General features: G+C 46.8%; 3 protein-coding genes across 3 annotated transcripts in view; all 3 read left to right on the forward strand.

The window, feature by feature from the left end:
• Positions 1–212, forward strand: part of LOC120472313 (uncharacterized) — a 4,478-nt gene extending 4,266 nt beyond the window's left edge. Inside the window, exon 2 of the mRNA XM_089117975.1 lies at positions 153–212. The gene's annotated coding sequence lies outside the window, so the exon portion shown is untranslated. The remainder of the gene's footprint in view (positions 1–152) is intronic.
• LOC148995856 (uncharacterized) overlaps positions 1–6,095 on the forward strand; it is a 22,236-nt gene extending 16,141 nt beyond the window's left edge. Inside the window, exons 4-11 of the mRNA XM_089119157.1 lie at positions 909–993; positions 1,225–1,286; positions 3,616–3,724; positions 3,812–3,873; positions 4,614–4,675; positions 4,949–5,010; positions 5,384–5,500; positions 5,599–6,095. Of these exons, the coding sequence (XP_088975283.1) occupies positions 909–993; positions 1,225–1,286; positions 3,616–3,724; positions 3,812–3,873; positions 4,614–4,675; positions 4,949–5,010; positions 5,384–5,500; positions 5,599–6,095 (1,056 nt within the window). The remainder of the gene's footprint in view (positions 1–908; positions 994–1,224; positions 1,287–3,615; positions 3,725–3,811; positions 3,874–4,613; positions 4,676–4,948; positions 5,011–5,383; positions 5,501–5,598) is intronic.
• Positions 4,208–17,183, forward strand: LOC148995858 (uncharacterized). Its single transcript, XM_089117977.1, has 3 exons — positions 4,208–4,271; positions 4,614–4,675; positions 4,765–17,183. The coding sequence occupies exon 3, from the start codon at positions 13,235–13,237 to the stop codon at positions 14,534–14,536; it is 1,302 nt and encodes a 433-aa protein (XP_088974103.1). The 5' UTR covers positions 4,208–4,271; positions 4,614–4,675; positions 4,765–13,234; the 3' UTR covers positions 14,537–17,183.
• The last annotated feature ends 118 nt before the right edge of the window (positions 17,184–17,301 follow it).

The following is a 17,301-nucleotide window of genomic DNA, read 5'->3' on the forward strand; positions in this document are numbered from 1 at the left end:
TTATACATCTTCTATGCTATATTGATAATAATTAAGTGTTGTTTTATACACCAATTGCTCAACCGGTAACTCTGCTCTGTTAACCTTAATATTGTGTATATATTTTGTATTCTGTTTCTAAAAGCACTTTATTTGTGTATTGTTTTTGATAGTTTCACTCTTCTTTGAATCATATTGGAGTAAACATCAGGAGTTTTTCTTGGAAAACTGCACCCTGACTCCAGTCTTTATTTGAAGGGAGTTTGGCTTGCTGCTGAATTGTGTTCACACATATGGAAACGCACAAGGAGAGCAGTATAACCGTCAATGTTTACTCAAACTATAATCTCACTAATTCTGTAACGGAAATCATTTGAATATGTGAAACAAATAAATATTGAGACTGTGTGATTGTAAAGCAGTTTCATATCGACAACTGCTCTCTCTCTCTCTCTCTCAGCGCAAACAGATTTGAATGTAGGCTAGAGAGTGACTCGGCGGTCGGCGCGCGCAGCGTGCGTGTGTCTGTGTGTGACAAATGCAGCGCGTGTGAGAGCAAATCGCAACTTCAGTGGTGAAGTTTTTGTCATTTAGGAATAAGACGGCGTCTTCTACTCCCAGCACTTCGCCCACATGATGATATCGCATCGGCATCAGAACCGTTTTCGGAACCGAAACTTAGGAATTTTGCACGGTTCCGGTATTTTTTTAAAAACACAACCGGTTCTGGAAAAGAACCGGTTCTCGGTTCCCAACCCTACTTATTAGTGACATTTTGAACCAAAAAAACAAAAACAAAACAGAAATCACTGCTTTGTAGTATTCAATCCAGTTCTCAGTCAACCTTGTCAGGTTAATCTCAACTTTGCATGACTCTCCCAGCTGATGCCACCAAGCTTATCTGTGTATGTTGTCCTGTATGTTTTTAGATTCCCCCTACTGTTACAAGCATTTCTTTCCAAGAGTCTACTAAAGCCAGTGTCCAAGACATGTCATCCACAGTCTTTATTGAAGGTCAGTGACTTTTTGACTTAATGTTTTATCTAGTTGTCAATGGTGTACTGTAGATGAGTAAGAAACTTTTATGCCCCATATTGCCATGTTAACTGAGATGGTTTTACAGTAGTTATGGTGGGCATATAAACTTATTGTGTCTATAAAGGATGTGAACCAGTGGTTGCTTCTAGAGTGACCCACAACCCCACTCTCCCTGGCCTTGCTCATATTCTTTTCTGTATTCTGCAGAGACCAGAGAGAGACCAGAACTCCAGTCCTGCAATATGACATCAGGCTGTTCTGCTTCTGAGGTAAGGCTGAATACAGTGTCTGTTAAAGCAACATGTCCCATTGTTTTACAATGGCTAAGGAAATGTCACAACACAAAGCATCACCACACACACCTGCTATAGTTTTATTGAATGAGATGTAGCAAATGCAACATTTAATAATATACATAAAATGTATTTAAGGGGGCCGAAGGCCAATTTAGCTCAAAGGGAAATGATTCATTGATTTGCAATGAATCTATGGAACCGAATCACTGAAACGAGCAAATGACTCGCTTAGAATTCATTTGAACGGGCCGTAATTATAACCAAATCTATAGTGAAACACTATGTCTTAGCAAGGTAACTTTAGATCGAACAGTACAAGACATTAAATGTGCAAACACGACACAAGAAGATTTATCTTTTCAAATATATGGAAGACTTTATTAGCTATTCTAAACACAACTAAACATAATCACGCACACACACACACACACATTCATACAGTCGCGAAAGGGAAAGAGTGAGTTGGAAAGAGTGAGAGAAAGTTTCAACTTTCTATATGCACGTAAGACATAACCTGAAGGGACCACCAAGCATTAATTTGAACCTTCATTTCTTAGAGAGGTTATTCAATTAACATTAAAGCACCAGTTCAGTTAGAGCCTGGAGTACTTGCGCTTTGTAGTGGCTGAGGGAATTCCCTTTGTCTGCGTCGCATCGAAGGGGGGTTTCCCGGCCGGGTCCGTTGCGTGGTTTGTTGTCTTTGAAGTGCAGGGATGGAAGTTTCTGAGTTTGCCGGTCACGTGTGACTAGCAGCCGAATGAAAAGTCTTTACGATTTCGAAGCGCGTTGCGGAGAGCCGTTCAAAACGAAGCTTTGCAGCAAACTTAACTTTGAAACGAGACTTTTACAAAAAGGAAATAAAGGAAAGAAATGAAAGTAAGACGAGTCGGATGGCTTGACTGAGCTGAATTGTAACCCTGATCTTGATGGGTTATTCGTCTGCGGGTCGAATTTGGTCTAGTCGATGTAGAAGCATGCGGACATGTTCTTTGTTTCAGAGATAAGCACGAACAGAACACTCTCTTGCTGGTTTTAGAGAGAGGCACTAACTTAACAGTTACAGAACTGAACGAACTGAACAAAAATCGGACAAAAATCTTAAAAATCTGTAAAAATCTTCAAAAATCTGATCATGAGGTCCTTTGTTCGGATCTTTAACTTAAAGTCTAGTCCAACCTCCAAGAAACTTCAGGCCAATGGGTAATGGCATGATCTCAGGAGGTGGATCTACTTCTTTCTTTATCATAATTTATGCATGGTCTGTGAGCTGGTCTCCAGCACTTAGCAGAGACAAAAGACCATCGTTTTAACCTTATGATAATTATAATCATAAAACAAAACCTTTTACGCAGATTTCAATCAAGCCATCTTTTGAATTACGAGAATACGGTTCGTTTAAGAGCAAACGAGGCATTCACACTTCTAATGGTTGTATAACAATTACAAGAGTTAATAGTTAACAACAATTAGATGGTTATTATGTGATCTAAGCATAATAACACATGAAGTGTAGGAACAACAACAATTATGATTGGTTATAGGTCCAAGAATTGTTCTGTGGTGAGTTTATATGATTTTATGTGTGAGATCTCCGATCTCAACCGCAAGGTTACTGCGAGTTCAACTCGTAAGGGGGACGAGGAGATGTGTTCTGTGGAACATCTCTGTCAGGGGATCAAAGGGGTCTTGGTTGTGAGCCTCTCGTTCCACCATTTTGGAGCCGATTTGTCTTAGTAAAACCATTAACATATTGACACGTTTCTTCCTGTGGCATTCTGTTGCTATCTGCAGGACCATAAAAGTCTTCGGAGGGGGGGGGGGGGGGGGGGGGGGGGGGTTATTGTCCCCCCAAAGCAAACCCTCGGCGCCGTTCCGTGACTCTGGAATGTGGGCTCTAGAACTTTTGGAGTGTTGAAGCCCTGTGAATTAATCCCATGAGAGATTAATTTGATAAAGTTGTGTTTGATTCGCCTCGATTCTCTACAGAGGGCACAACAAAACGTAATTAATTATTCGTAAGTAACAGTTCTTCCGCAAAATATATTTTCTGTAGCTGAATTGTAGGCAAGTAATTCACAAATGCAGACAGCGTAACTTTGTTGAACTAACAAAGGAAAAATGCAGCCAGAGATGTGACGTTATGAAAATTTTCCAAAAGGATCCAGTGTGATCCAGCCAATCATATTCAAGGGTCAGAACATTTTAAATTGTTACTCTGTCTTAGTCAGGTCAACTATACAATAACACAGTTGTGTAGGTGATGTCCAAGTTCACATGTGCATTTTCTGTTTAACTTGTTTAGACACAGCTTAGCGGTGCGAGCTTCTCTTCTGGCCAACACTCCGTTGCAGTGCTTGGTGACCACACCCATGACTTGGAACCCAATGTTTTCTCTACAGATTTAGTCAGAAGTGAGTCCCTCTTGAATAAGCAATGCCTGGGAAATACTGGGGTCCCGTAAAGCACTGTGCCTTCATGTCCTGTGTTCTCTTCAACAGACACTGAATTGAGAGCAGAGTGTCAGACATTCAGTCCCACACCAGACAGCCCTGAGCATGAGGTTAGTTTGAATTCAGCTGTTTATTGCGGGATGTCTGAATGTTTAGAATTGATGTATTTTCTTAAGGGACATATTTCTGCAGATACAGTCTGAATATCTTTGTCTGTAAAGATGGTCATTATTTAACATTTTGTTTCCCTGTCTACATCATTTTGAGTGTCATAAACTTAGAGGTTTGATTGAGGGTTTGATTGAGGGTGTCCCTCTTAGGTGAAATGGACACTGTACCAGTTGATGCCTGTTCATCTTTGCATTTTGCTGGGGTTTTTTTTTTTAGGTGCACTGTGTCAGAGGTCCACATTGACCTCTGACACAGTGAGAGAAACCAGGGATTGGTGAAGTTGATGTCCAGCCCCAGGAGGGCTCGCCCCCTGTGTCATCAACAGACCCTGCCAGTGGTCAGTTATAGTTTTGAGTTAACTTCTGGGAATGCATGTCATGCCTGCTGAGGGTTTACAGGGTCGCCGTGATTTTGCCAAGTAATACATGGTCCTGGATCAACATATTTTATTGATCCTGGATTAACATTCCTGTCCCAAATTGAGTCATTACCCAATCCCTACCCCTAAACCTAACCCTACCCATAATTTTTCCCTAAAATTATAGGGTAATGATAGGTGAAAAACACTGATGTTAAAGTACTTCACCCTGATTCTAAGCCTAAACTTGACATAAACTGTAAACTTGTTTTATGATACGAGGAAAGCCAAGCACTGAATCTTGCGTGTTCCCTTGTACAGGGACTGAACCGAGATCAGAGTGTCACGCATCCAGAGCTGCGCCGAATGACTCTGCTTGTGAGGTGAGTTTGAATTCACTTGTGTTTTGAAATTGACCAGTGGTTAGAAGTTCCTTGGAACAGTTTTCAGTGTTTTAATAAACTTCTTGCAGCTACGGTGGTCATGTTGGAGCGAGACTCGGAAGCAGTCTGTTAAAGCCTCTGAATGTGGAACTTCATCAAGTTCGTATGTGGACGGATTCGACGATTGTGCTGCAGTGGATGGAAACAGTTTGTGGCAAGCAGAGTGTCAGAAATTCAGCTTTTAACCAATCCTGAAATGTGGTCTCACTGTAGGAGCAAGTTCAATCCCGCAGACCTTCCCACCAGAGGTCTGACTGTAGCTAACCTGAAGGAAAGTGAGATTTGGAAGTGAAGAAGAGACAAGTGACGAAATTGTGGTTAGTGAGTTAACACAAGATCAGCAGATTGCGGCGCAACTCGGCAGCGGTGAAAAAACGAGAAAAGGAACCTGTTGTGGACTTAATGAAGTACAGTAAGCTAAAGCGAGTTCTGCGAGTTACTGCTTGGATTAAGCGGTTTGTGCGTAATGCCAGTTCAAGCTCCAAGATGCGTGGTGAGTTGACTGCAGATGAAATGTCTGAAGCTGAAAAGTATTGGATAAAGTTGACACAAGAAAGAAGCTTCAGTCCTGAAATCAGTTCGCTGAAAGCTGGAAAGACACTGAACGCAGACTCAAAAATCAGAGATTTGATTTGCTCTGTGTTGGAGGCAGACTCCAACAGTCAGACTTCAGCTACAGAGAGAAACATCCATGGGTTTTGCCCAACAAAGACCGATATTGTGAGTTGCTGGTCCAGTACAACCATGAATTCATCACGCATTCTGGTTTGAGAGACACACTAGTGCAAACAAGAAGTAGATACTGGATTTTGAGAGCCAGACAAATCGTTAAAGGTGTTTTGTCAAAACGTACTGCGTGTAAGAGATTCAAAGTCAAGCCCGCGCAGCAGGACACGGCTCCATTGCCAAGGGACAGAGTATCCGAGAAACCACCATTTTTGAAGTGACTGGCATAGACTTTGCAGGACCGCTGTGCGTGAAGGGCGATCGTGCATTACGCAAGGCCTACGTTGCTCTGTTTACATGTGCTGTCACGAGAGCGGTGCATTCAGAACTGGTTTCAAGTCAGTCGACAGAGAGTTTCTTGTTAGCACTCAAGCGATTCATTTCCAGAAGAGGGTTGTGTAAAGTCATCTATTCGGACGACGCCAAAACCCTTAAAAGAGCGAACCAAGACCTTAGTGAGCTGTGGAAAGCCATCAAAGATCCACAAATCCTGGAATACTTCTCAGGAAAAGGAACAACTTGGCGTTTCATTGTAGAACGAGCTGCCTGGTGGGGTGGATTTTGGGGAGAGACTTGTAAGGTCTGTGAAAATGAGCACGAGGAAGGTGCTAGGAAAGGCATCGCTCCCATTTGAAGAAATGTCTACGCTTCTTGCAGAAGTAGAAGCCATACTGAATTCCAGACCTCTCACTTTTGTTCACAATGAGCTCGATGAGCCGCAGCCACTAACGCCAGCACATTTCTTGGTTGGTGAACGACTCACTTCACCAGCTCCTGGAGCCTTTCCAGTCCCAGCACCACGCCACCTTTCTACATCTAAGAATACAGATCCCTCATGCAGATGCAGTTAGCCATGCGCAGAATGCTCCTCCAATGCAGCCTTACACAAATGCCATTGTTCCGGATAACGTGGGATCGGATTTCCTCGGGCACGGTTGACGATCACAAGAGATGTGTGGAGCACAAGGCAGCCAACAACAGTAAGAAGAACTTCTATTTTAACCACACACCTCCTTCAGCTCACTCCAGTCAGCCGCTCGTAGCACCAGCTAACTTTCCGCCGATCCAGACTAATGCCGCAAGACGGGAGATAGTTCATAGAGGTCCGCGGCCAACCATTCCAGATTTGACCCGTCGAGATCCTGGTGAATTGGCCCGTCTCAAACTTGCCTTGAATAACCTACTACCTGATGAAGCCACGGAGCTATTCAAGTACCAAATTCTGGTAGATCGCCTAAAGTGAACAGATGCTCGCCTCATCGCCGATTCCTTTTTTTTAAATTCATCCGCTCCCTACTCCGATACCACGGCAGCCCTCACCGAACGGTTCGGTCGACCTCGTCAGCTTGCCGCCCTGAGCCAAATTGCTGCCATTATGGATGCGTCAGATATTCAGTCCGGCGACACTGTAGGCTTTCAGATACAAGCCTTGGTATGATTCCTTAAGACATTAGGAACAGAAGGAGACGTCGAATCGCATCGTGGATCCCGCGCGGCTCGACTTTTGTCCGAGCTCCCTCCAGAACAGAGAGCGTCTTTCCGCCGGCACGCGAGTTATGAACCTGGCTCAGTGTACACGCTTCTTGATCTAGCTAAGTGGCTTCATTTGGAATCCTGGTGCCAGGATCCAGAGAGCTTTGGCGGATGCAAGCCTCAGAAAGATAGAGCCCGTTCCCGAGCGGATCAACAGAAGGAAACTAAAGCCAGGGTCGGACAGACTACCGTCCTTCGTGGCTCACGTGAATTATCTTCCTCAGTAGCACCAGCGTCAACCGAGAGTCAAGATAAAACCTTTGCCTTCTGTCCACACTGTGACCGTAAAGAACACTACCTTAGTCAATGTGCCGCATTCCAGTCCTTAACCAAAGACCAAGTGATCGACCGGATTAAGACTAATAACGGATGCTGGAAGTGTGGACGCGACCGTAGAGCTGCACGGTGTACTCTAAAGAAACTCTGCCGTCTGCGCAAGGGAAAGCACCTCCAGATCGTTCACGGGGTCAACTTTAAGCCAACGAAAGAAGGGACACGTTTAGTCGGCTCGACTGGCAAAACGCTGTGCCTCGACCGCCCTCAAGGACTCGGCAGTGTCCTCCTGAAGCATAAGGGACAAAGCCTAGATGCTCGCGCTGTGCTCGATGACGGTCCTGAACGGACTACGCTGTTACCAGCAGCAGCCCGGAGACTGGGACTCACTGGCCAGGCGGAGGACTCGGCCTTGAGAACTGTGAGGCGAGACGTTACTTAAGCTTTGCGGTACTTCGGTGTCCTTTCAAATTTCAACTCCATCCCAACCTGGCAGGAGTTATAATAAAACAACGGGAGCCTTCACAGCAGAACCACTTAGCTTAGCTGAACATTCCTACCCCGTTGCAGACCTTCAACAAAGATACCGGCATTTGAAAGGCTTCCCGTTACAGCCTTTTCACAAAGCCTGTCCCCTGTTACCGATTGGAGCAGATCATCCTCACCTCGTCACTCCGATCGAACCGGTCCGTCTCGGTCCGCCCGGAGGTCCGGCAGCTGTCGGGACGAGACTGGGTCGGTCTTTACGAGGCCCAGCGAGAGTATGTGGAGATAATGTTGAATCCCAGCAGGGTCCGCACATTGCCACTAATCCCTCAGTGACAGAGTCGTTCCGGAACGTCGAGAGACTCCGGCAAGCAGACGTGATTCCCAACAGAAACGAGAAATCTGTCACTCGGTCTAAGCAGGACCAAGCAGCCCTCGACTTGCTTCAGTCACAGACTGTGTCGGAGTAATGATCGATGGCGTAAGTCGCTGCGCCGCGAGACCTCGGGCTATGTTGTCAAACTCCCACCTGAAGCAGTTGATTCACAAAGTGAGTCATGGTTCATCCCTCACCACCTCGTGCAGCACAAAACGGTAAGAGCCGTGTGGTTTTTGACTGTTCATTTGACTCTGGAGGCCATAACCTGAATAACCATCCGCTGCCAGGACCGGCCTCGGGTCCGTCGTTGCTTGGTGTGTTCCTGCGCTTCCGTGAGCGTCCAGTGGCGATAAGCGGGGATGCGAAAGGGATGTTCCACCAAGTTCGTCTCCTCCCTGAAGATGGGCGTCTCCCCTGTTTCTCACGGCGAGACACGGACGGATCTAAACCACCAGACATTTACGAACGGCAAGCGCTACCTTTTGGCACTACTCGGAGTCCGCGTTGTGCCGTTCATGCCGTCCGGCGACGCGTTGCGGATCATTGCGCTCCTGATGACGATATCAGAACTACGGTAGAAGGGAATTTCTACGTGGACGGTCGCTCGAAGAGCCTACTGTCAGCTCAAGAGGCAAGGCCGCTTGTGGGCAGACTCCGCGCCCTCTTTGCCAGTGGTGGGTTCGAACTTCGCTAGTGGGCGAGTAACGATCCCAGTTGCGGTGGACCACCTTCCAGCAGACGCGAGATCCAGTAGTACCGAATTGTGGCTGAATCTCAAGATCGTTCCGATGCTCGAGAATCCGCACTGGGTTTGAGGTGGCACCGCAAATCAGACCTTCTTGGGTATGAAAGCCGTCCCGCTGAGCCCGGACCGTGTGTTCTTTGTGTACGAGGTACTTGCAACCCAGTACGACCCCTTAGGCTTCACGCTCCCCTTCGCCGCCCGAGCCAAGATTTTAGTTCAGAGGTTATGGGACGAGCAACGAGACTGGGACGACCCAAACCTACCTGACGACCTTTTGAGCTCCCGGAGAGAATGGGAGGCGGAACTTCCTACGGTGGCAAGTATTTCACTACCCACGCTGTGTCACATCTTCGGACATTAATCGTTCCCACGACACCAGACAGATTCGCATCTTTCGCGACGCTTCCGAGCAAGCTCACGGATCTGTCGCCTGCCTACGTACTAACGATGACGGTGGTCGTATTCAATTAGCCTTTGTACTAGCGAGGTCCAAGGTCGCCCCAAAACGACGTCTGACGATTCCTCGACCAGAGCTTCGTGCTGCCCTGAACGGTGCCCAATTAGCAAAACCGTTGAAAAAAACCGAGCTCACCGTCGAGATGAACACAGTGACGCCACTGACCGAGTCCACCGCCGTTCTAGCCCGGCTCAAATCTGAATCGTACCGATTCAAGGTGTTTGTTGGAACCGGGATAGCCGAAATTCGAGGGCCGACAACTGAATGTTCCTGGCGACGTGTGGATTCCGGCACTAATCCAGCCGATGACCTGACCCGAGGCAAAACTCTTCTTCAGCTGTCAGTGCCCGACAGATGGAGCCGAGGACCATCATTCCTGCTCGAGTCCGAGTCAGTGTGGCCTGTCTGTCATTCTATTCAACCACCAGAAGTCAAAACAGAGCAGCGCAAAGGAATCTTCTGTGGACTCATGACGGAAGTAGATGTTCCTGACATTCCCGGTTCCCTGGAGGCCACGGTTCAAGGTCTAATTGATACAGGACCACCTTCAGCAGTGGACTACCCAACTGCAGAATGGCACATCCTGCAGAAGTCTCGAATGGATAGTTTTCCAGACGAGTACAAACTCCTAAGAGCTGGTTAAGGAGAAGCTTTTGGATGCCGAGAGGTACGAGAAGCTATATACGAAAACGAAAACAACAACAACAACATTTGTGCAAAGACTGCCAAACGCGGAAGAACAAACCAGTTATTCCCCGAATGGCAGATCTACCTCCAGCTCGACTCAGACTGCTCAAACCCCCATTCCACAGCACGGGCATGGACCGTTTCGGGCCGTTCCAAATTAAGATTGGCAGACGATGTGAGAAAAGGTGGGGAATCATCTTTAAGTGCCTCGCGACGCGAAGTGTTCATCGAGACCTTCTCACAGCTATTGATGCTGATTCCTTTCTGATGGCTTTGAGGAGGTTCATAGCTCGCCGTGGAACACCTCGCGAGTTATATTCAGACAACGGCACTGACTTTCACGGAGGACGGAAAGAGTTGCGGGAAGCCTTTGCGTCGCTCGCGCCATCACAGATCCAGCTGCATTTAGCTAAACAAAAGATTTCTTTCCACTTTAACCCACCTGGAGCCCCACACTTTGGTGGTGTGTGGGAAAGAGAAATGAGGTCAGTCAAGACTGCTCTTCGCATCACAGTCAGCTCCCAAGTCGTAACTGAGGAAGTTCTCCAAACAGTCCTCATTGAGGTGGAGGGAATGCTTAATAGCAAGCCCTTGGGTTACACTTCCAGCGATGCAGCTGACCTCGACCCTGTTGCAGCGAATTATTTGCCGATGGGGCGGCCAGATAGCTCACTGCCACTCGTAGTCTATCCTCTGGTCAAGTTTCGCCCAGCATTACCTGCCCACGCTACAGACCCGCAACAAGTGGCACACAGATGCCGGTGACATTTCTATCGGAACAGTGGTAATGTCCTCATCGATCCGCAACTACCACGAGCATTGCGGTTGGTAGGCAAAGTTGCGAAGACCTTCCCAAGTTCGGATGGCCGTACCAGATCTGCTGAGATTCAAGTTAAGGATAAGACCTACATCCGGCCCGTTTCTCAAAAGGAACTTGTCTTAGCCCCTCATACTGATTAATTTATAGAGTTCAAATATGCTTGGCATATTTGGGGGCGGCAATGTTAAGAAGGTTTCAGCCAATCAGAGAGTCGTGTTTATTGAATGACGTCAGTCAGTGCCTAGTCAGTAAGAGACGAACGAAATATGAATTGTGAAATATTATCTAGGAACTGCAATAACTTCAATAATGTTACCAGTTCTATTGCCTTGATGAATGTTATTGATTTAGCTGTATCTCTAATATTATTGTTATTCTGTATTATTTTCAGACCACTTACTGTTACCACTCACTGTTCCTATTCAACTTGAATCAAGAGTAAACCACAAACTCTGCTGCAAACTCTGAGTCGTATGTGTTCTTACCGACACACCAGTGCGGTTACAAATCCACCTACTCCAGTAATATACAGTCCTTAATTAAAGCTCAAAAACATTTGGTGTCAGAGGACCAGAATGCAGAGTATCAAGTTGAAGGAGCACGCCCTAGACGTATAGTTGGTCAACCAGCCTACTTACAAGATTTCGAATTACAGTATGCTGGACTGCCTAGAGCTAATGTCCTTCTGCCTCAGTCAACACCGCGACCACATGGGTCATATGACTTTCAAGAGGATGACGAAGACAGAGATATTCCTATGGCCCATCCACAAGCATCTATTTCTTATCACGATCAAAGAAAATGGGATGTTGGATCACCTGATTCGTTAGAAACACCACACTTGGCTTCAGAGGCCTGGTACCTTACCACAGATCATTGGAGTGAGAGAGATGAACACAGCCCTGACCGGTATGGACATTCTTTACCACTTGATATCCAAAGCACAGTGCACGATCTGGCTCAACTTTCCACGAGGGAGGAGATTAGCCAACTGATGGAGATCCAGAAAAGTATGCAGAAGATGCTGATAAACCAGTCGCAAAGCCAGAGGTCAAGTCCTAGGCCTAAGTCACCATTCCAAGTATTAACCCCTCCAGTTCCTCTGCATAGAGTTGCAAGCAGACAGCCTTCACCAGCTCCTAGAGCCTTTCCAGTCCCAGCACCACGCCACCTTTCCACATCTAAGAATACAGATCCTTATGCAGATACAGTTAGCCATGCGCAGAATGCTCCTCCAATGCAGCCTTATACAAATGCCATTGTTCCGGATAATGTGGGAGCTCAGATTTCCTCAGGCACGGTTGACAATCACAGAGATGTGTGGAGCACAAGGCAGCCAACAACAGTAAGAAGAACTTCTATTTTAACCACACACCTCCTTCAGCTCACTCCAGTCAGCCGCTCGTAGCACCAGCTAACTTTCCACTGATCCAGACTAATGCCGCAAGACAGGAGATAGTTTATAGAGGTCCGCAGCCAACCATTCCAGATTTTACCCGTCGAGATCCTGGTGAATTGGCCCGTCTCAAACTTGCCTTTAATAACCTACTACCTGATGAAGCTACAGAGCTATTCAAGTACCAAATTCTGGTAGATCACCTAAAGTGAACAGATGCTCGCCTCATCGCTGATTCCTTTTTTTAAATTCATCCACTCCCTACTCCGATACCATGGCAGCCCTCACTGAACGGTTCGTTCGACCTCGTCAGCTTGCCCTGAGCCAAATTGCTGCCATTATGGATGCATCAGATATTCAGTCTGGCGACACTGTAGGCTTTCAGATACAAGCCTTGGTAGGATTCCTTAAGACATTAGGAACAGAAGGAGACGTCGAATCGCATCGTGGATCCCACGTGGCTCGACTTTTGTCCGAGCTCCCTCCAGAACAAAGAGCGTCTTTCCGCCGGCACATGAGTTATGAACCTGGCTCAGTGTACACGCTTCTTGATCTAGCTAAATGGCTTAATTTCGAATCCTGGTGCCAGGATCCAGAGAGCTTTGGTGGATGCAAGCCTCAGAAAGATAGAGCCCGTTCCCGAGTGGATCAACAGAAGGAAACTAACTCCAGGGTCAGACAGATTACCATCCTTCATGGCTCAAATGAATTATCTTCCTCAGTACCACCAGTGTCAACCAAGAGTCAAGATAAAACCTTTGCCTTCTGTCCATACTGTGACAGTAAAGAACATTACCTTAACTTGTCAATGTGCCGCATTCCAGTCCTTAACCAAAGACCAAGTGATCGACTGGATTAAGACTAATAACGGATGCTGGAAGTGTGGACGCAACCATAGAGCTGCACAGTGTACTCTAAAGAAACTCTGCCGTCTGTGCAAGGGAAAGCACCTCCAGATCCTTCACGAGGTCAAGTTTACGCCAACGAAAGAAGGGACATGTTTAGTCGGCTCGACTGGCAAAACGCTGTACTAGCCTTTGTACTAGTGAGGTCCAAGGTCGCCCCAAAACGACGTCTGACGATTCCTCGACCAGAGCTTCGTGCTGCCCTGAATGGTGCCCAATTAGCCAAACCGTTGAAAAGCGAGCTCACCCTCGAGATGAATACAGTGACGCCATGGACCGATTCCACCGCCGTTCTAGCCCGGCTCAAATCTGAAGCGTACCGATTCAAGGTGTTTGTTGGAACCGGGATAGCCGAAATTCGAGAGCTGACAACTGAATGTTCCTGGCGATATGTGGATTCCGGCAGTAATCCAGCTGATGACCTGACCCGAGGTAAAACTCTTCTTCAGCTGTCAGTGCCCGACAGATGGAGCCAAGGACCATCATTCCTGCTTGAGTCTGAGTCAGTATGGCCTGTCTGTCCTTCTATTCAACCACCAGAAATCAAAACAGAGCAGCGCAAAGGAATCTTCTGTGGACTCATGACGGAAGTAGATGTTCCTGACATTCCCGATTCCTTGGAGGCCACGGTTCAAGGTCTCATTGATACAGGACCACCTTCAGCAGTGGACTACCAAACTGCAGAATGGCATATCCTGCAGAAATCTCAAATGGATAGTTTTCCAGATGAATACAAACTCCTAAGAGCTGGTAAATCAGTACCTTCGACTAGTCGACTACTTGCTCTCGCCCCAGAATTTGACGACTCCTGTCAGCTTATAAGAGTCGGTGGTCGTTTACGCCGAGCTGAAGGATTAGAGCTGTCGGTTATACATCCTGTAGTTCTTTACCCACATCACTGGGTCACCAAGTTACTGATCCGAGACTATGATCGTAAACTCTGCCATTCAGGACCTGAAAGAGTCTTCGGAGAGATAAGGAGAAGCTTTTGGATACCGAGAGGACGAGAAGCTATACGAAAACAACAACAACATTTGTGCAAAGACTGCCAAACATGGAAGAACAAACCAGTTATTCCCCGAATGGCAGATGTACCTCCAGCTCGACTCAGACTGCTCAAACCCCCATTCTACAGTACGGGCATGGACTGTTTCGGGCCGTTCCAAATTAAGATTGGAAGACGATGTGAGAAAAGGTGGGGAATCGTCTTTAAGTGCCTCACGACACGAAGTGTTCATCTAGACCTTCTTACAGCTATTGATACTGATTCCTTTCTCGCCGTGGAACACCTCGCGAGTTATATTCAGACAACGGCACTAACTTTCACGGAGGACAGAAAGAGTTGCAAGAAGCCTTTGCATCGCTCGCTCCATCACAGATCCAGCTGCATTTAGCTAAACAAAAGATTTCTTTCCACTTTAACCCACCTGGAGCCCCACACTTTGGTGGTGTGTGGGAAAGAGAAATGAGGTCAGTCAAGACTGCTCTTCGCATCACAGTCAGCTCCCAAGTCGTAACTGAGGAAGTTCTCCAAACAGTCCTCATTGAGGTGGAGGGAATGCTTAATAGCAAGCCCTTGGGTTACACTTCCAGCAATGTAGCTGACCTTGACCCTGTTACACCAAATTATTTGCCGATGGGGCGGCCAGATAGCTCACTGCCACTCGTAGTCTATCGTGCTACAGAGCTCATGGGTCGAAGAAGGTGGAAGCGGAGTCAAGTTCTGGCCGATCAGTTCTGGTCAAGTTTCACCCAGCATTCAGATGAGCCACATGCACCAGATGAGCATGTGCTCATCGATCCACAACTACCACGAGCATTGTGGTTGGTAGGCAAAGTTGCGAAGAACTTCCCAAGTTCGGATGGCCGTACCAGATCTGCTGAGATTCAAGTTAAGGATAAGACCTACATCCGGCCCGTTTCTCAAAAGGAACTTGTCTTAGCCCCTCATACTGATTAATTTATAGAGTTCAAATATGCTTAATATGCAAATATGCCTTCTGGGAGACCGAATCCCTTGGCATTACCATGCAGCAGTCCAACAGCCCTGAAGAAGAGGATGCTCTTCGCATGTTTGAAAAAACTACTCAGTATAAGAACGGGCGATATGAAGTTGAGCTGCCACGGCGACCTGGCAAACCAGAGCTCCCGGATAACTACAGAATGGCAAAGAAAAGATTTGAAGGACTGAAAAGGAGGTTGCGGTCAGATGTGGTAATGCATCACAGATATAATGAAGTGGTGAACGATGACCTTCAGCAGGGCATCGCCGAAGATGTTGTGGAGAACGGATCATCTTCAAACGCTGTAAAGTATCGCATGCCTCGTCATACTGTTCTTCGAGAGGACAAGGTAACCACAAAGCTCAGAGTAGTATTTGATGCTTCATCACATGAAGTTGGGGTTCCATCATTAAATGACTGTCTACTTACTGGTCCTAACCTGAATCCAGATCTGCTTGGCATACTGATCAAATTCAGACTGAATGAGATTGCTTTTACTGCAGACATTGAAAAGGCTTTCTTGCAGATTTCTCTCGCTGAGACGGATAGAGATGCAGTGAGAGAAGAAGAGAGAGAATACTAAAAGAAGTGTTCTAAAGCTATCCGCTCGCATATAATCGACCCAATAGGGTTTCTGACTCCATTTACTGTGCGAGTAAAATGTCTTTTCCAAGAGCTGCGGATACGAGGACTCGGCTGGGATGAGGAGCTGCCCTCGGATCTCGCGCAAGAACGGCAAGGATGGTGTGCAGAGCTACCACAGATCCGTCACATACACATTCCTCGTTGGTATGGATCAAAATGCATGCATAGACACGACGCACATCAACTCCATGTGTTCTGTGACGCAAGCGAGAAAGCTTACAGCACTGTTGCTTACCTGCTTCGAGTAGCTGATGATGGAACAAAAACGACATGCCTCGTTGCTTCAAAGTCCAGGGTAGCCCCACTGAAGAAGATCTCACTGCCCCGTCTTGAGCCGACGGGAGCGGTAATCGGAGCGAGACTCGGAAGCAGTCTGTTAAAGCCTCTGAATGTGGAGCTTCATCAAGTTCGTATGTGGACGGATTCGACGATTGTGCTGCAGTGGATGGAAACAGTTTGTGGCAAGCAGAGTGTCAGAAATTCAGCTTTTAACCAATCCTGAAATGTGGTCTCACTGTAGGAGCAAGTTCAATCCCGCAGACCTTCCCACCAGAGGTCTGACTGTAGCTAACCTGAAGGAAAGTGAGATTTGGAAGTGAAGAAGAGACAAGTGACGAAATTGTGGTTAGTGAGTTAACACAAGATCAGCAGATTGTGGTGCGACTCGGCAGCGGTGAAAAAACGAGAAAAGGAACCTGTTGTGGACTTAATGAAGTACAGTAAGCTAAAGCGAGTTCTGCGAGTTACTGCTTGGATTAAGCGGTTTGTGCATAATGCCAGTTCAAGCTCCAAGGTGCGTGGTGAGTTGACTGCAGATGAAATGTCTGAAGCTGAAAAGTATTGGATAAAGTTGACACAAGAAAGAAGCTTCAGTCCCGAAATCAGTTCGCTGAAAGCTGGAAAGACACTGAACGCAGACTCAAAAATCAGAGATTTGATTCGCTCTGTGTTGGAGGCAGACTCCAACGGTCAGACTTCAGCTACAGAGAGAAACATCCATGGATTTTGCCCAACAAAGACCGATATTGTGAGTTGCTGGTCCAGTACAACCATGAATTCATCACGCATTCTGGTTTGAGAGACACACTAGTGCAAACAAGAAGTAGATACTGGATTTTGAGAGCCAGACAAATCGTTAAAGGTGTTTTGTCAAAACGTACCGCGTGTAAGAGGTTCAAAGTCGAGCCCGCGCAGCAGGACACGGCTCCATTGCCAAGGGACAGAGTATCCAAGGGACTGAGAAACCACCATTTTTGAAGTGACTGGCATAGACTTTGCAGGACCGCTGTGCGTGAAGGGCGATCGTGCATTACGCAAGGCCTACGTTGCTCTGTTCACATGTGCCGTCACGAGAGCGGTGCATTCAGAACTGGTTTCAAGTCAGTCGACAGAGAGTTTCTTGTTAGCACTCAAGCGATTCATTTCCAGAAGAGGGTTGTGTAAAGTCATCTATTCGGACGACGCCGAAACCCTTAAAAGAGCGAACCAAGACCTTAGCGAGCTGTGGAAAG

Source organism: Pimephales promelas, chromosome 2 (genome assembly GCF_988280905.1).
Source record: "Pimephales promelas chromosome 2, fPimPro1.hap1.1, whole genome shotgun sequence".
NCBI classification, from domain to species: domain Eukaryota; kingdom Metazoa; phylum Chordata; class Actinopteri; order Cypriniformes; family Leuciscidae; genus Pimephales; species Pimephales promelas.

What these genes read in the sequence shown, in the direction of transcription:
- LOC148995858 (XM_089117977.1), top strand. Translation starts at nt 13,235, where the DNA reads ATGTTTAGTCGGCTCGACTGGCAAAACGCTGTACTAGCCTTTGTACTA.